Raw genomic sequence first — 15,675 nt, forward strand, 5'->3', positions numbered from 1 at the left:
GCAGCAAATGGCTTCCTCGCTGACTCAGCACACCGCTCCTGCTCCGAGTCCGGTCCAGTCTGCTCCCGCTCCTGCACCACCCCCAAGCATCGCTCACGAGCCCCGGGTTGGGACGCCGGAGCGATACGCCGGAGATCCAGAGGGTTGCAATCCCTTCCTGACTAACTGTTCAATCCTGTTCGCACTGCAACCACTCACATTCTCCACAGAGGCAGCTAAGGTCGCCTTCACCATCAACCATCTCACTGGTCGAGCACGCCTATGGGGAACTGCGGAGTGGGAGAGAGGCACGCCGGCTTGTGTGTCTTTTTCTGCCTTCGCTGAGGAGCTCCGCAAGGTTTTTGGGCCGGTTCCTGTGGGTCCTGACGCCACCGGAGGACTTTTGAGCCAGCGACAGGGCAACCGGACGGTGGCTGATTTTGCCATTGAATTCAGGACGAAGGCTCGACAAAGCGACTGGAACTCGGCAGCCCAGTGTGACGCCTTCCTCAGTGGTTTAGCCCCATATATCAAAGATGAACTGATCTCATTCGATCTCCCTCCATCTCTAGACGGTTTAATCGAACTCACCACACGATTAGACCGACGCATCCAGGCAAGGAGAAGAGAGCAGATCCGGGAGGGAGGTGCTCGTCGGGGCCAGAACGTCCTGCATGGTTCTCCTGTACTTGTCAGTCCTCCTTCTGATCCTGTGATGGGAGGAGCAGAACCCATGCAGGTGGGACACACTCGGCTAACCACCGAAGAACGGGAGAGACGACGACGGGGAAACCTGTGCCTCTCCTGTGGACAGGCCGGCCACTTTGTTTCCCAGTGTCCAGTAAAAGGGCGGGCTCAACAGTAGAGGGGGGCATACTGCTGAGCCGATTTCAGAACTCTGTTTCCAGCCCCCGCCCACTATTCCATGTCCAGCTACAGCTCAAGGAAGGTTCACACACTCTCGCCACGTTCATCGATTCTGGGGCCGATGTCAACCTGATCGACAAAGAGCTAGCTCGTCAGCTGGGAATGAAGCTGGTCCCTCTTCCTCGTTCCCTGCCGGCCAGCGCCTTAGACGGTCATCTCCTGGGAACGGTGACTCATCAGACGGCTCCGGTTCCCATGCTACTGGCAGGGAGTCATCGTGAGACCATCCAGTTTCACGTTCTGAACTCTCCAAGATTGCCGCTGATCCTCGGGTACCCTTGGCTTCGTCGTCACAACCCGCATATTGACTGATCCACGGGTTCGATCCAGTCTTGGGCGCCATCTTGTCAACAGGTCTGTCTACCACGACCAGCTTCTCCCACGCCATCCACCAATTCCGGCTCTGTTCCAGACCTGTCCATGGTGCCTGCTGAGTATGTTGACTACAGCGAGGTGTTCAACAAAGCCAGGGCCACTTCTCTCCCTCCGCACCGAGCTTATGACTGCGCCATCGACCTCTTGCCTGGCTCGGTTCCTCCCAAGGGCCGTCTCTACTCCCTGTCCGCACCAGAAAGAGAGGCCATGGTGACCTATATTAAAGACTCGTTGGCCGCTGGAATTATCCGGCCCTCTTCGTCTCCTGCAGGGGCTGGCTTCTTCTTCGTGGGGAAGAAAGATGGTTCTCTCCGACCCTGCATCGACTATCGGGGCCTGAACGAGATCACCGTTAAAAATCGCTACCCTCTTCCTCTCATCTCCTCGGCTTTTGAACTGTTGCAAGATGCCACAATCTTCACCAAGCTGGATCTACGCAACGCCTACCATCTGGTACGAATCCGAGAGGGAGACGAATGGAAGACGGCTTTCAATACTCCCACGGGTCACTACGAATATTTGGTGATGCCGTTCGGACTCACTAACGCCCCAGCTGTTTTCCAGGCTCTGGTCAATGACGTTCTCAGGGACCTGTTGAATAAATACGTCTTTGTCTACCTAGATGACATCCTGATCTTCTCTCGTTCCAAAGAGGAGCACATCCACCATGTCCAGACGGTCCTGCAGCTTCTACTAAGGAATTCCCTGTTCGTAAAGGCTGAGAAGTGTGAATTCCACGCCAGTTCTGTTTCCTTCCTTGGCTACATCATCGGACACAACCGCATGGAGATGGACCCTGCCAAGGTCTCCGCGGTTTCCTCCTGGCCCATTCCCGACTCCCGCAAGCAGCTGCAGCGATTCCTGGGGTTCGCCAATTTCTACCGCAGGTTCATTCGTGGCTACAGCACGGTGGCGGCTCCCCTCTCTGCCCTCACCTCATCCAAGGTGCCATTCCGGTGGTCCCCAGCTGCTAATGACGCCTTCCTAGACTTAAAGAGACGCTTCACTTCGGCGCCCATTCTCCTCATTCCCGACCCCGAGAGGCAGTTTGTGGTGGAGGTGGACGCTTCGGATGTGGGGGTAGGGGCCGTCCTCTCTCAGCGCTCGGCAGAAGACGACAAGCTGCATCCCTGCGCCTTTTTCTCCCGGCGCCTTTCCCCTGCTGAGAGGAACTATGACATCGGCAACCGCGAGCTATTAGCGGTCAAGTTGGCATTGGAGGAGTGGCGTCATTGGCTGGAGGGCACCACTGTTCCCTTTCTGGTATGGACAGATCATAAGAACCTGGAGTATATCAGAACGGCTAAAAGACTGAATTCTCGCCGGCTCGTTGGGTTCTGTTCTTCACCCGTTTCTTGTTTACCCTCTCCTACCGCCCTGGCTCCCGTAACGTTAAGCCCGACGCGCTGTCCAGACAGTTCCTGGAGGAGGAGGGGGACTCATCTCAGCCTGACAACATTCTTCCCTCCTCTCATCTCCTAGCAGCTCTTACCTGGGAGATTGAGGAGAGGATTAAATCGGCGTTGGAGGACCAGCCGGGCCCCAGTTCATGCCCTCAGGGTTGTCTGTTCGTCCCCCAAGACTTCAGGTCCGAGGTCCTGCAGTGGGCCCATGCTTCCCGTCTGACCTGTCATCCTGGGGTTTCCCGCACCAAGGAGGTCCTGCAAAGGCGGTTTTGGTGGGCCACCCTAGATGAAGACACAAGGAACTTTGTCAATGCCTGCCCAGTCTGTAGTCAGAGCAAGACCTCCCGCCAAGCCCCTGCCGGATTCCTGCACCCACTCCCTGTACCTCATCGTCCCTGGTCTCACATCTCTCTGGACTTTGTTACCAGTCTGCCACTGTCAGAAGGAAACACTGCCATCCTGACAGTGGTAGACCGGTTCAGCAAGATGGCGCACTTTGTGCCATTACCAAAGCTTCCCTCTGCCAAAGAAACTGCTGAATTAATGCTCCTGCATGTCTTCCGACTACACGGCTTCCCTACAGATGTGGTTTCTGACCGGGGCCCTCAGTTTACCTCGGCGTTCTGGAAGGAATTCTGTCGGCTCTTGGGGGCATCCACCAGTCTGTCTTCTGGATACCACCCACAGTCGAACGGTCAGTCGGAGCAGCTAAACCAGGAGATGGAGACGGCGCTGCGATGTATGGCTTCCAATCAGCCCGCCTCCTGGTCATCACAGCTTTTGTGGGTGGAATACGCCCACAACACCCTGGTCAGTTCTGCCACCGGGCTCTCGCCATTCCAGTGTGCGTACGGCTTCCAGCCTCCCCTGTTTCCTGACCAAGAAAAAGAGACTGCTTACCCGTCAGTGGAGAATATCATCCGCCGCTGTAAGCGCACCTGGTCCCGAGCTCGGTCTGCACTCCTGCGGACCACTGCTCGCTACGCCTCCTCGGCCAACCGTCGCCGCTCCCAGGCTCCTCCGTACCGGGTCGGACAAAAGGTTTGGCTGTCCACCAAGGACCTTCCCCTGAGGGTGGAATCCCGCAAGCTGGCTCCTAAGTTTGTTGGTCCGTTTCCGGTGGAACAGGTCGTCAACCCGCTGGCGGTCCGCCTCAAATTGCCCCGCTCCATGCGCATCCATCCCACGTTCCACGTCTCCAAGGTCAAGCCGGCCAGGGAGTGTCCTCTGCAGCCCGCCTCTCGACCACCGCCCCGTCTCATCGATGGGGCTCCGGCTTACACGGTGCGTCGCTTGCTTCGCTCCCGTCGACGGGGTAGGGGTCTGCAGTATCTGGTGGACTGGGAGGGTTACGGCCCAGAGGAGCGGTCCTGGGTTCCTGCGCGGCAGATCTTTGATGACCAGTTGGTGAAGGAGTTCCACCGCCTGAATCCCGATCAGCCCTCCTGTGCGGTCCGGAGACGGTGTTCCTCCGCCTCTGTCCCGGCCCCTCCTTCTCCTGTTCCTGGGACGTCCGGGCTGGGTTCCTGCTTGGGGGCTTCGACGTCGCGGCTGGTGGATGGTCCTCCCTCTGGTGATGACGACGCGGGTTCCGGCATGTCGGAGGAATTCTGACCCTCCTCCTGGCCCCCTCCGCCCACCCGGTTTCGGTGGCCCTGTGTTGGGACGTCATGGGCCGCCCCTTGAGGGGGGGGTTCTGTCATGGACCTGCTGTTTCTCCTCCTTACCTGCTGCCAGTACTTTTCCACTCACCCTCCTTCTGCTCTGCTCTACCTGTTAACCACCCCCACTGCTGCAGCCTGCTCTCCCCTCAGCTGCAGCTCATCTCCAATCAGTGCAGTATTTAAGACACTCCAGTTCACTCACTCATTGCCAGATTGTTCCTCTGCACTATGCATGTCTTTCCAGCGTTTCTCTATCAGATCTCCCGTTGCTGACTCTGCCTGTTCCTGACCTGCTCTCCTCGCCTGACTCCCCGTGAACCTACCTGCTCTTTGTCCTCGACCACGTGTTCAGTTTCGGCGTTCCGGAAATCTGACGGCTCTCCTGGTAAAGACTCCTTCGCCGCTAAGACGCCTCCTTCTGCCTGATCCCTGTCGGTGCTGTTACATCCGCGGACGGACTTCCTGGTTACCGAACCCCTGCCTGTCCCAGACCATCCCTCTGCTCGATTCCAGTCGGCGTTCCAGCACGTGGAGATGGCTCGTGGAGCTACGGGGTTTCCTCCTCGCCAGCCACTGTGGGTACAAGCTTCGTTTCTTCGCTTCGTGTGATACCCAGAGACTTTGCTAGGGCTTCCTGCCCGAAGAACGAACTCTTTGCCTGTGAGCTGAGCATTGACTGTGTTGGTTTAAATAAAAGTTATTACCAACTGAACGAGCGTGTTGGTGTACTGCATCTGGGTCCTACAACCACCCGTTACAAGTGTAGAAAAAAGAAACTAACATCTACACAGAAAGCGAACTCCAGACTCCCATACTAAAGTCAGTTGTTTGTGGGAACCAGCCATCTCCACACCCACCCGCCCTATAAGCGTACTCGCGCTCCTTAGATTACATGGTTACCAGCAGCGTAATTACCAGACATTGACAGTTCTGTCCAAATGCGTTTTCAAGTGATGCTGTGATACAGGTTGCATGTGGACGCACACAGTGCCATCCGCTGGTGTATAATTACAACGCCACTCGTTCTGTCCAAGCGCGTTCTCATTTGACCCTGTCCAGCTGCATTCGTGTTGGACACGGAAGGTGACTTTTGGCATCGCGCTCGTACACCAAATGCACTGACAGAGCCGTCAAATTTGACGAGTTCGGAGTGAGAACAGGCTGAAACATTAGCATGTTAATGTTGTCAAATTATAGCATGTTCTCATGCTGGTGGTTGCATTTAGCATAAGTACAACATCACAGAGTTTCTAGTGTAGGATTGTTGTTCTAAAACTACAGAGGTTTGCACACTAAAATAATGAGAACACTGCTTTAATGGCTATTTTTTTCATTGTAAGAAACAGGACAACCTACATGAAAACCTCCTGGTTGCAAACTTCCTGGCTTCTGCTCTTTTTTTAGCAACTTGCAGCTATCATTCTTCATGTTATTGTACATAATGGCTTCCTGAGCCTTCTGACACATGTAATAACACTGAAGGCCCCTCTCATCTGAGGCATTCTCTGCATTCTTCATTAGCAATTACAAGGCTGATGCACTTACAGATAGAAGCTGCACACACCAACAGAGTCAACGAACCCAACACAAGTATGTGATTACACATGAGATTGAGTCTCATAAATCCGCATCAGAGACGACGGCAGTGGAACATCATGCAGAGCCATTTTTAGCGCTGGGACTGGATGAGTCATGCTGTGTGCTGATTGTAAGATGATAAATTGTAACAAATACATTGTTGTGGGGGAAGTATTGCACTGTGATTTGATTATTTGTTGAACAGCTGGGTGCGGTAAAGTGTGCCAGATGGCTTTTAAACAGATTACTCCTGATGATAGGCTGGCCCGTTACTGATTTTAGCTCACCAAAGATTAGGATAAACTGTAAGGTTGATTCACTTCAGTTGCTTTTGCCTCAAAAACATTTTTTTTGTCAGTAGGAAGATGATCACTTTGCTCTTTAAATAGTTCCATGAAATCAGCCAGTGCTTTACATAGTGTGGGCAGGAGTGTACTGACTCTGCTGTTTAAAAGACAGCATCGGAGAGGAGGAAAATAACATCTAACTGTAACACTAATGTGGGCCAGCATGCAAATGTGCTCTTCTCTGAAAATCACCATCTCTCTCATCTCTATTTATTAATAGAAATCCCAGTTTGTGTATGATCTACATGTGGGTTAAACAGAGTGTGGGCTAGTCCATAAAAAGTTCCGCACAAATAAATGATTTTTAATTTGAATATCTAACATACAGTTCTTAAGGTCTCCTATTATTATGGGTTCCAACTCACTTTCTAGAGCCTTTTTTAAATAGTCCCAGACATGGTTTAGGTCATTTCCATTTGAATATTACAGGGGTGTTGGGAAATATGTTTATCCACTTCCTCTCTGAGTGCGATGAGAAGGATATCAATCTCATGTCTGTGTGTTAAAAACACAACTGGAGTCAGGACATGGTCAGCTTAGCTTAGCATAAAGACTAGAAGCAGAAGGAAACAGCTAGCCTGGCTCTGTTCAAAGTAGAAAAATCTGCCTATAGCATCATCTCTGAAGATGCAGCTGTGGTATATAGGTAGTCCTCTAATCAGAAGTTTGGTGGTTTGATCCCTGAATCCTCCAGTCAACATGTCAAAGTATCCTTGGGCAAGATACTGAACCCCAAAATTGCTCCTGGTGGCTGTTCCATTGCTGTGTGAGTGTGTGTGAATGGTTAATAAACTGAAAAGCAGGTGGCACCTTGTGGTCACCAGTGTGTGAATGTGTGTGTGAATGGGTGAATTTGACTCGTAGTGTGCACGCACTTTGAGTGATCAAAAATGACTAGAAATATGCTTTACAAGTGCAGGTCCATTTACCATCCAATTAGGTCTGCAACAATCACTTAATCTACCACTTTAAAAGAAAATCTATTACTCAGTTAGTCTACAAAAATGTCAGAAAACAATAAAAACGCCTGTTCTAATTTCTCACATTCCAAGGTGATGTATTTGACCAAATGCTGAATACCAAAATGTGATCTGCTTAGTCAAGTCAGTCTTATTTATACAGCCCATTATCACAAATAACAATTTGCCTGAGAGGACAAGTTATTTCAACTTTTTAATAAATGTCTTCAAATGAGCATATAATGGAAATACAACACAACTGAGATAGTCTACCTCTGAGAAACACCATGGTAGTTTGGCTTTGAATTTCCATACCAGATTATTCCACAAATCCTGCTGAAAGCAAAAAAAGACACCAATGAAGACTTCATTAATCCACTGTCTGTCTGTCTGTCGGCACCTCTTTGCCTTGTAGCTTCACTGTAAACATGGAACATGTCTGTGTGTCTGGAAGTGTATAAACAGGCTTCACTAATATGATCCTCATTTCCCGTGTAGTGACAGTGTACAGAGAGCAGACACAGCTTCAGATGACCGCAGCACAGGAAAAGACGCATCGCAGTTCTTCACTTTGAAGCCTCGTTTAGCTGCTGTTTATGCACAAATTAAAGGAGGAGATACACCAAACCTCTGCTCTGCACAATATAATGACTTGTTTTTACATTATCCAACTTACATGTGTTTAGGAGGACTTGTTATGCCAGTAAAACACAGAACATAATTATGCTATGTCTTATATAACACACACACAAAAAACATTAGGATTTACTGTCAAAGGTTTTTATTTTTTATTTTTTTTAAATGTCCAATATACATGTATATTTTTTGACCCCGAAAAAGCCATCAGTTTATATTCTGTGCCTACAGGTCCCTTGACCAAGTTCAGAACTGCTCGGGGCCAGCTGACCATGACCAGCTCCCTCACTCTAACAGCTCTCCTGCTGCATGCATGTGGATACTCTGTGTGTGTGTGTGTGTGTGTGTGTGTGTGTGTGTGTGTGTGTGTTTGAGAAAGAGAATATTTCAGAGTGAAAAAAAGAATGGAAGAATGGAATTCCCCCCACAGTTTTAATAAAAGTCATTCTCTTCAAGTGTTCAGTGAGACATTATGAAACCAACCAAGATTAAATTTCTTATGTTTTAAACTCTTACAGGAAAATTAAAGTGGATCTCCTGTTTTACAGAATGTTTCGTCATGGTATGTTTTAATTGAAAAGGCTTAGACATAATGAAGCACCCATATATATATATGTATATACAGCTAATGATTTATTAGTGCATTTAGGGAACAGATCCATCATTATAATATTTTTTTGTGTTTTACAACAGAATTGGGTTCTGAATGGGTTAATCAGGCTGTATATAACCTCTCCATGTATACAGTGAAACCACCTGTTTATCAGCAGGGTCCCCCACATACTAAAGTTACATGTTCACATTTAGTAATTAGAATTATTTTAGTCACATTTATCTCCGCTTATTATCTGGTATATTTATAATGGCAGTTTACATGTTCACAAGTTCATTTGTTGCCTTTTAGTGATTTGTAATGATGATGATAAGGATCAAGTGTCTTTTTCCATCTATTGTTGAAACAGGAGTCAGTTGGTCCAGTGTGCCTGATGACATATTGCCTCACACCCCAGGACATTTAACATGTTTCAGTCATGTTTCTAACACATGTCTGTGTCTCTCCAGCAAGAAAACACTGGCATTATCTGTAGATTTGGAGCCTATTTCATGTACAGATGAAGAAATTCTGTCCATATGTCACACCTCAGCACAGTTTCTGACACTCTGAAGTCAAATATAGTTCTGACTGCATTCAGGAGAGTTCAGTTTTTGCTGGAGTGAATGAAGCTGTAGATTCTCATTAGGTGATCAAGACACGCACTGATCATTCTAACTCTTATTAACATCACACAAAGCAGTTACAGTGATTTAATGTCAGTCTCTCACGCACTGTGAAGACTAACTGTCATTGCCAGCATCACTTAATTTGTGTGTGTATGCATTCATGTGTGCGTGCATGTGTGTGTGTGTGTGTGTGTGTGTGTGTGCGTGCGTGTGTGTTTCATCATTGCAAAACACTATCTTGATGACACATATTGTAGTGGATACTACCCTACAGGCAGTTTGGAGTATTTTGCCAGGTATTTATACGTCTGTTTGTCTGTGGACAGATTTTTTCAACGCGATAACTTCACAACAAAACTCTACAGGTGTGTAGTGAAGTCGCTGTTTACACAGCAACGGTTTTTACATGAAACATTAAACTTTAGTTGTCGTGTACATCAGCGTTTTGGGGGCCTGAAAACTTTGAAACCGGGCTCCAAGTGTAATCATTTGAAACCACCACAGCATCTGTTGCGGTGTTAACTGGCAATGTGCAGATCCAAAGTTACACCACCAACTACTGGCCTGGCATGCATGCTACAGTATTTTTGGTTGTTTTCGCGGATCCACATACAGGAGGTTCGATTTCACAATGTTATATAGAGCCACGCCCCCTTGTTATTACAAGCATGGAGGACTGTGAGAAAAGGAGGAAGCATGTTTCAGTCTCTAAGTCACATTGATAAAATACATGCTTTGTGTTTGAACAGTCTTTAAAGAAAACACAAGAAGTCATATTACTTATATATGTCAAAAAATCATGAATCTTTTAAAGGTTTCTCAGATTTTTTTCAAAAACATCTTTCCTTTGGAATGGTTCTAAATCCAAAATATAACAGGAAAATGAAACTGGGAAATACGTTTCAAAAAGGAAAAAGCTGCTTTGATATAATTTTCTAATAATACAAATGGCTTATTGTGAATCGTATTTATTATGTTCACAGAATATTCATTTCAGGAGGTTCTCAACATACTGTTCTTCAGAAATTGTAATGGAACAATGTAATGTGTGTTGAAACATCACTTTATTCTTTGACATGGATTTATTATTTAAAAAATTCAAATGCGGCTGTCATCTTCTAAGCATGAAGCACTTTAAAAAATGTATTATAAAGTTTTACTAAATCATCATTAAATGATTAATAATATCAATAAACATTGATGCTGGTATTTATTTCAAATAGGGATGCACAATATCGGATTTTTTGCCAATATCCGATACAGTATAACAATTGATTTGGTCAATAACCAATAGTGATATCGATATATCCACTTATCAACTTATTTTAGTGATCATAGAGTCTCTTCTACAGTGACATTAACATCATATTATGCATACTCTTATCCTGATGTCCCACCAGCAGATGGAGACATGAAATACAATGCATTTACTCTATGTAACATTCATTCACTGTGCAAAAAAAGAAAAATGTATCAAATAAGGGTTGATGTTTTGTCCATGTACACTTTGTCAATAAAAAAAATACATATTTATTGGTTTGTAATGTCAGCAGAAATCATCATGTTAGTAGATTTTGATATTTTTATTTGCAATATTTTTATTATCGTAAATGGCGTCTATATATTTTTTATTAATTTAAGTCAAAATTAGCTACTGATACTGATACTGATACTGATGATGCGTCGATATCGTGCATCTCAACATTTATTTTTCCTTTAAATTAGGCTTCCAAAAAAAGTTGTGTGGGGTGTTTTCGTGCTGAAACAGTCAGTACTAATGCTGGTGAGTTCAAATAAAATTCTCTACATGAGGGCATGATGATGACAGTATTTGAAGGATGTCTCTATAATGGCTTAAATATAAAGCAAATGCAATAAAAACTGGGTTTAAATACATGTAGGAGTCCTACTTCTTCCTGCGCTGTTGATCACAAGCGTATGTATGTGTGTGTGTGTGTGTGTGTGTGTGTGTGTGTGTGTCTGAGAGAGAGAGAGAGAGAGAGAGAGAGAGAGAGAGAGAGAGAGAGAGAGAGAGGGGTGGGCGGGTCCTGGATCAGCTCCATCCCACCTCGGAAATACCAACCAGGTGCTGCGGCTCCTTCCTGCCCTGCTCTGCGCACACACGCTCGGGCTTTTCTCGCGCGGCTCCATCGCTCCGCCGCTGCGATGTGACGGACAGAAAGCCGCAGAAACAGCAGCCAGACACAGTGATCCCTCCGGTGTGCCCCCTCAAGCCCTCCGCCGTGTCCCCGGCTCGCATGGCTGTGTGTCGGCCGGTCGGACAATAGCCCGCCGCCTGCCCGCTGCAGCAGCAGGAGCAGCTTCTCCTCCTCCTCCTCCTCCTCCTCCTTCTCCTCCTCCTCCTCTTGCCGGGGGAGCTCTGAGTGTTCCTGCCCGGATCCCTGCAGCTCTCTCCGCTTCAACAAATGGCAGGACACGAGTGGGAAGACTGGTTCGAGCGGGAGGAATTTATCGGACAAATCAGCGACATCCGAGTGCAGAACCTGCAAGGTAGGAGCATCCTGCTGCTGTAGATCCTGCTGCTGTTTGCTGCTCCGTGGCCTGGCCACGCATGCACAACCTCAGTCAGTGCACTCTGCGTGGAGCGGTCTGCTGCTGGGGACCGTTTGCTTTCCGCTTTGGGGAACTTTGGTTAGTGTTTGGGTGCTTTTTCAGCACGCGCTGCGGTCCGCAGGGTCCCAAACTTTGTGTTGGGGGCTGTGAGAGGTGACGCTGTGTACTCAGAGAGCCGTCTGTAACTGCAGCGGCTGCACAGCAGCTCACACACTACAGTGTAACTGGCCCCAGGGCTGTGTGGAGCTGTTTCATTCATCAGGTGCACATGGACACTGTGTTTTTGGTGTCTGTTAGACACTCTGTCCCTGTGCTGTTTAACCCTTTGGAAGCTGGACAAATTGGTTTGATTTCTCCTTCAGCTTGACAGGAATAATTCCCCAAAAGAGCTGCTTAACATGAATTCATCCAAAATGTGTAAGAAATGAATAAAAAAAAATACAGGAAAATAACCTGAATTGGTATTAAAAACAGAACAAACTAAAAACAAAACAAACAACAGCAAAATTCAAAACAAACAAACAAACAAGTATATGCAAATGTATTTATGACACAACTGAAAATTTCTAATTATAATAATAATAATAATAATCTCTCTCTCTCTCTCTCTCTCTCTCTATATATATATATATATATATATATATATATATATATATATATATATGAAAAATCTGTTGCATCCAAACATCCAGAATCAGCATTACTGGCCAAGTATGCTTTCACATACAAAGCATAGGACTTTATTGCTCTCCGTGTGCATGCACAGAACACACATACATCTGAAAACAAGGAAAACAAAGCTGAACAAAGTGAACATAAACATATGACTGCCATAAACACTGACTGCTGTGTAGCTGCAGAGTGCAAAGGCTGCTGGAATCAATGTATAATGATAATTCAAACAGGTTGCTTACTTTGTGCGATAGATGGATATGACTGTATACAGTTTGATGGATTATGTGGGACAGATGTCTAGCCTATATGTTTTGCACTGTGTATTTAAAGTGTAAGAATATGTAATCCACTGGTAAGATGGGCAGGCTGCTGTGTGTTGCAGGGTTATTGCACAGGGATGGTTCCTGACACTGTGGACAGTCAGATAGATTACATGCATTGCACATCAGTGGTATGTCTGTGTGGGCTTTAAGAGGCATGTCACATTTATTGGTTTTAGTCTTACATTTGACAGATGGAATTTGTCGTTATTGTTTGTTTTTATGGGTTTTATGTGCATGAAGACAACTGTCAAATCAGCAGCACAATGAAAGCATTAATATCCTCACATTACATTTGTTTGGCAAACCATTTTGGTCAATCAGCGACTTAAGTACTGTTGCCTTAAATCTCTTTGACCAAAAAAGAAAAAAGCAAATAAATGTAACGTATTGATTAGAGCTGTTTATTGGATGCTGTAATAGCTCCAGAAACCATATCACCCAACAGCTTTCCAACATCAGAACTGAGAGAGCTGCACGAAGCCGACAATTTCAGTTTCATTTAAGCAATATTACACGAGAGGGCGGCACAGTGGTGTAGTGGTTAGCACTGTCATCTCACAGCAAGGGTTCGAACCAGGGTTGGGGCAAGGTTCGGACCTTGGGCAAACTCCCTTCTGTGTAGAGTTAGGATGTTCTCCCAGTTGTCCCAGTTGAGTCCGCTGGCTGACTTGTGCGTTTGCTTTCTAGTGTGAACATGAAACTGTGAGCCGACCAGCTAGTTGGTGGTGATTTGTGATGGCCTCCTCAGCAGCATCCCTCCCTGCTCTGTAGCTGCATCATATTGTGGTTTATTTTCTGCTTTGGTGGGTGCAGAGATCGTTCTCTCTGCCTCTTCTTCTCTGTTGGATTTATTCCTGGATGACTGTAGGTGCAAGTTAAAAGAAGAAGAAAAAGTTGCTGCTTGATTTTGATGGACTAACACCAGAACCTGATGTTGGCTGCTGATGACATCAGTGAAACATTTTCAGACATGAAATTCCACTGTAGACGCTCGATATTCTGGAATAGGAGTTGACTGATATTGGTTTTTCAGGACCGATACAGATACAGATCATTAGTCGTTAATGGGACCGATAACCGATATTTTGAACCGACATGCATTCATAATAAAATCGAAAATCTTTCTGTCAGTATTTAGAATTTAGAATATAACAAACTCCAACACAAAACTTTGTTTTTTGTTACTTTTTTTGAATTAAGTCAAGTGGCAATTTAAATAAAGTTATAAATAAATATAAATAGCTCCCTGAGGTTTACAAAGTAAAAGTTCCTCCCATGCTGACACTCTCTTTGCACTTTTTAATTGATTAATTTTATTGGTAATAAAATTAATTTTAAATAAATATAAATCTTAAATTTTTTAAAATTTAATTTAAAGATTTAAAAATTAAATTCAATTAAACTTTAAAATTATATTTAAGATTTTAAATAAATTTGAATTCTGCATTTTTAATAAAATACCGCAACAGATACTCGGCAAAAAGCCAAATATTGGCCCCAAAAATTGGCCAGGCTGATAATCTGTTGACCCCTATTCTGGCATGATGTCACATTGTCTTTAGCCAGTTATTCATACAAGTAAGAGCAAAAAACAAAACAATATCCAAAACAAAATGTTACCAGAAAAGCAAGTTACATCACAGTATTTGAAAGTTTAATGATTCATTGGTTTATTTAGGAATACATTGCTGTAGATGCACCTTAGGTAACGTCCAAAGACTGCGGCCAAATAAGAAAAACTTGTTGAAGTATTGTTGTGCAATTTGCAGACCACACTGAAATACAAATTACAGGCAGACATTTAAACAATGAGCAACAAGTGTGAGATCTGCGCCTGGCACTGCTGTTTGAACTGGAGTGTACTGTAAGTTTGCAGAACAGGGCGTTTCAGAGATTAGAGGAGCAACAGCAACTGCTCTTTAAAGTGGAAGTAATTGATTTAATGAGACTGGTGAGAAAGGAGGCTTTGTTCAGCTGTAACCCACTTTACCACAAAGCCTGAAACAAGCAACAACAATATAGCTCCCAAATGGTCAAAACACGATTTCATATTGTTGGCACAGAATGCCAATAGGAATAGTGTAACAGCATGCAGAGGTGGACTATTAAAAACAAGCTGCTACTCATTGAGCCTGATAAGACAAGCATAGATAAGACACACATATCAGCCTTACTAAGGTGATATGGCTTATCATTTTTCAAGGCATAAATCATCTATTGAAATTAAGAGTTTGCGCCCTGTATTTAGCATGTCAGACTTTGTTCTGTGGATGTATTTTTTGCATTTATAATGGTAAATAATTTTGCACGATGGAGGTGTTCTTTAGTTTCAGAGCTAAAGTTTATCAAAATTGAGAAAAATAATTCCAGAGACTGAAAAAAAAAATCTGATCTGCAGCCAGGGTTCATTCTGGGAACAAAATTCAGCTCTCTGGACAGAGCCCATTGCTCCACCATCCACTATAACATTACTCCACGTCTTTTCTTCAGTTGGTGCTGGTGGACTATTGATGTTAGCATGAAGCCAGCAGGATTTTGCATGGCACTGGCATCTGTAATGTTGTTATTTAATAGGGCTGCAAGATTTTGGACATTTTTGTCAATATCTAATATGCTGATATATAACAACGTAATTGGCAGTTACAGGTACCAATATTGATGTATTCATTTTTTTTCTCACCTAATCTTGATCATCAAGTGTCTCCTGTAGTGGAATTAACATCATATTCTGCACTTATTGTGATGGCCCACCAGCAGATGGAGACATTAAAATACAATCAATTACAATGTACTTTGTGTGATGTTTCTTTATTGTGCAAAAATAGAAAAAAGCATGTGGGTGATGCAATTTAAGCCAATATTGGGCGATACCAACGATGTGCTGATATTGTCAGAATGTTGGCTGATTTCAATAGTTCATTTTAAAGGCGATATCAGCCGATACGGATGATATGCCTATATTATCGTGCATCTCAGCCTCATGGTTAGTTTTCTCTCAGACCTTTTCCACT

At 45.1% G+C, this 15,675-nt stretch overlaps 1 protein-coding gene across 2 annotated transcripts in view; it reads left to right on the forward strand.

The window, feature by feature from the left end:
* The first annotated feature begins 11,207 nt into the window (after positions 1-11,207).
* Positions 11,208-15,675, forward strand: part of clmna (calmin a) — a 58,839-nt gene continuing 54,371 nt past the window's right edge. The window contains exon 1 of one of the 2 annotated variants that reach the window (XM_088087419.1): positions 11,208-11,603. In XM_088087419.1, coding sequence (XP_087943545.1) covers positions 11,519-11,603 — 85 coding nt within the window. In that variant the 5' untranslated portion in view covers positions 11,208-11,518. The remainder of the gene's footprint in view (positions 11,604-15,675) is intronic. The other variant, XM_088087420.1, reaches the window with a different exon arrangement.

Source organism: Plectropomus leopardus, chromosome 14 (assembly GCF_026936395.1).
Source record: "Plectropomus leopardus strain MGB_pleo_1.0 chromosome 14, ASM2693639v1, whole genome shotgun sequence".
NCBI classification, from domain to species: domain Eukaryota; kingdom Metazoa; phylum Chordata; class Actinopteri; order Perciformes; family Serranidae; genus Plectropomus; species Plectropomus leopardus.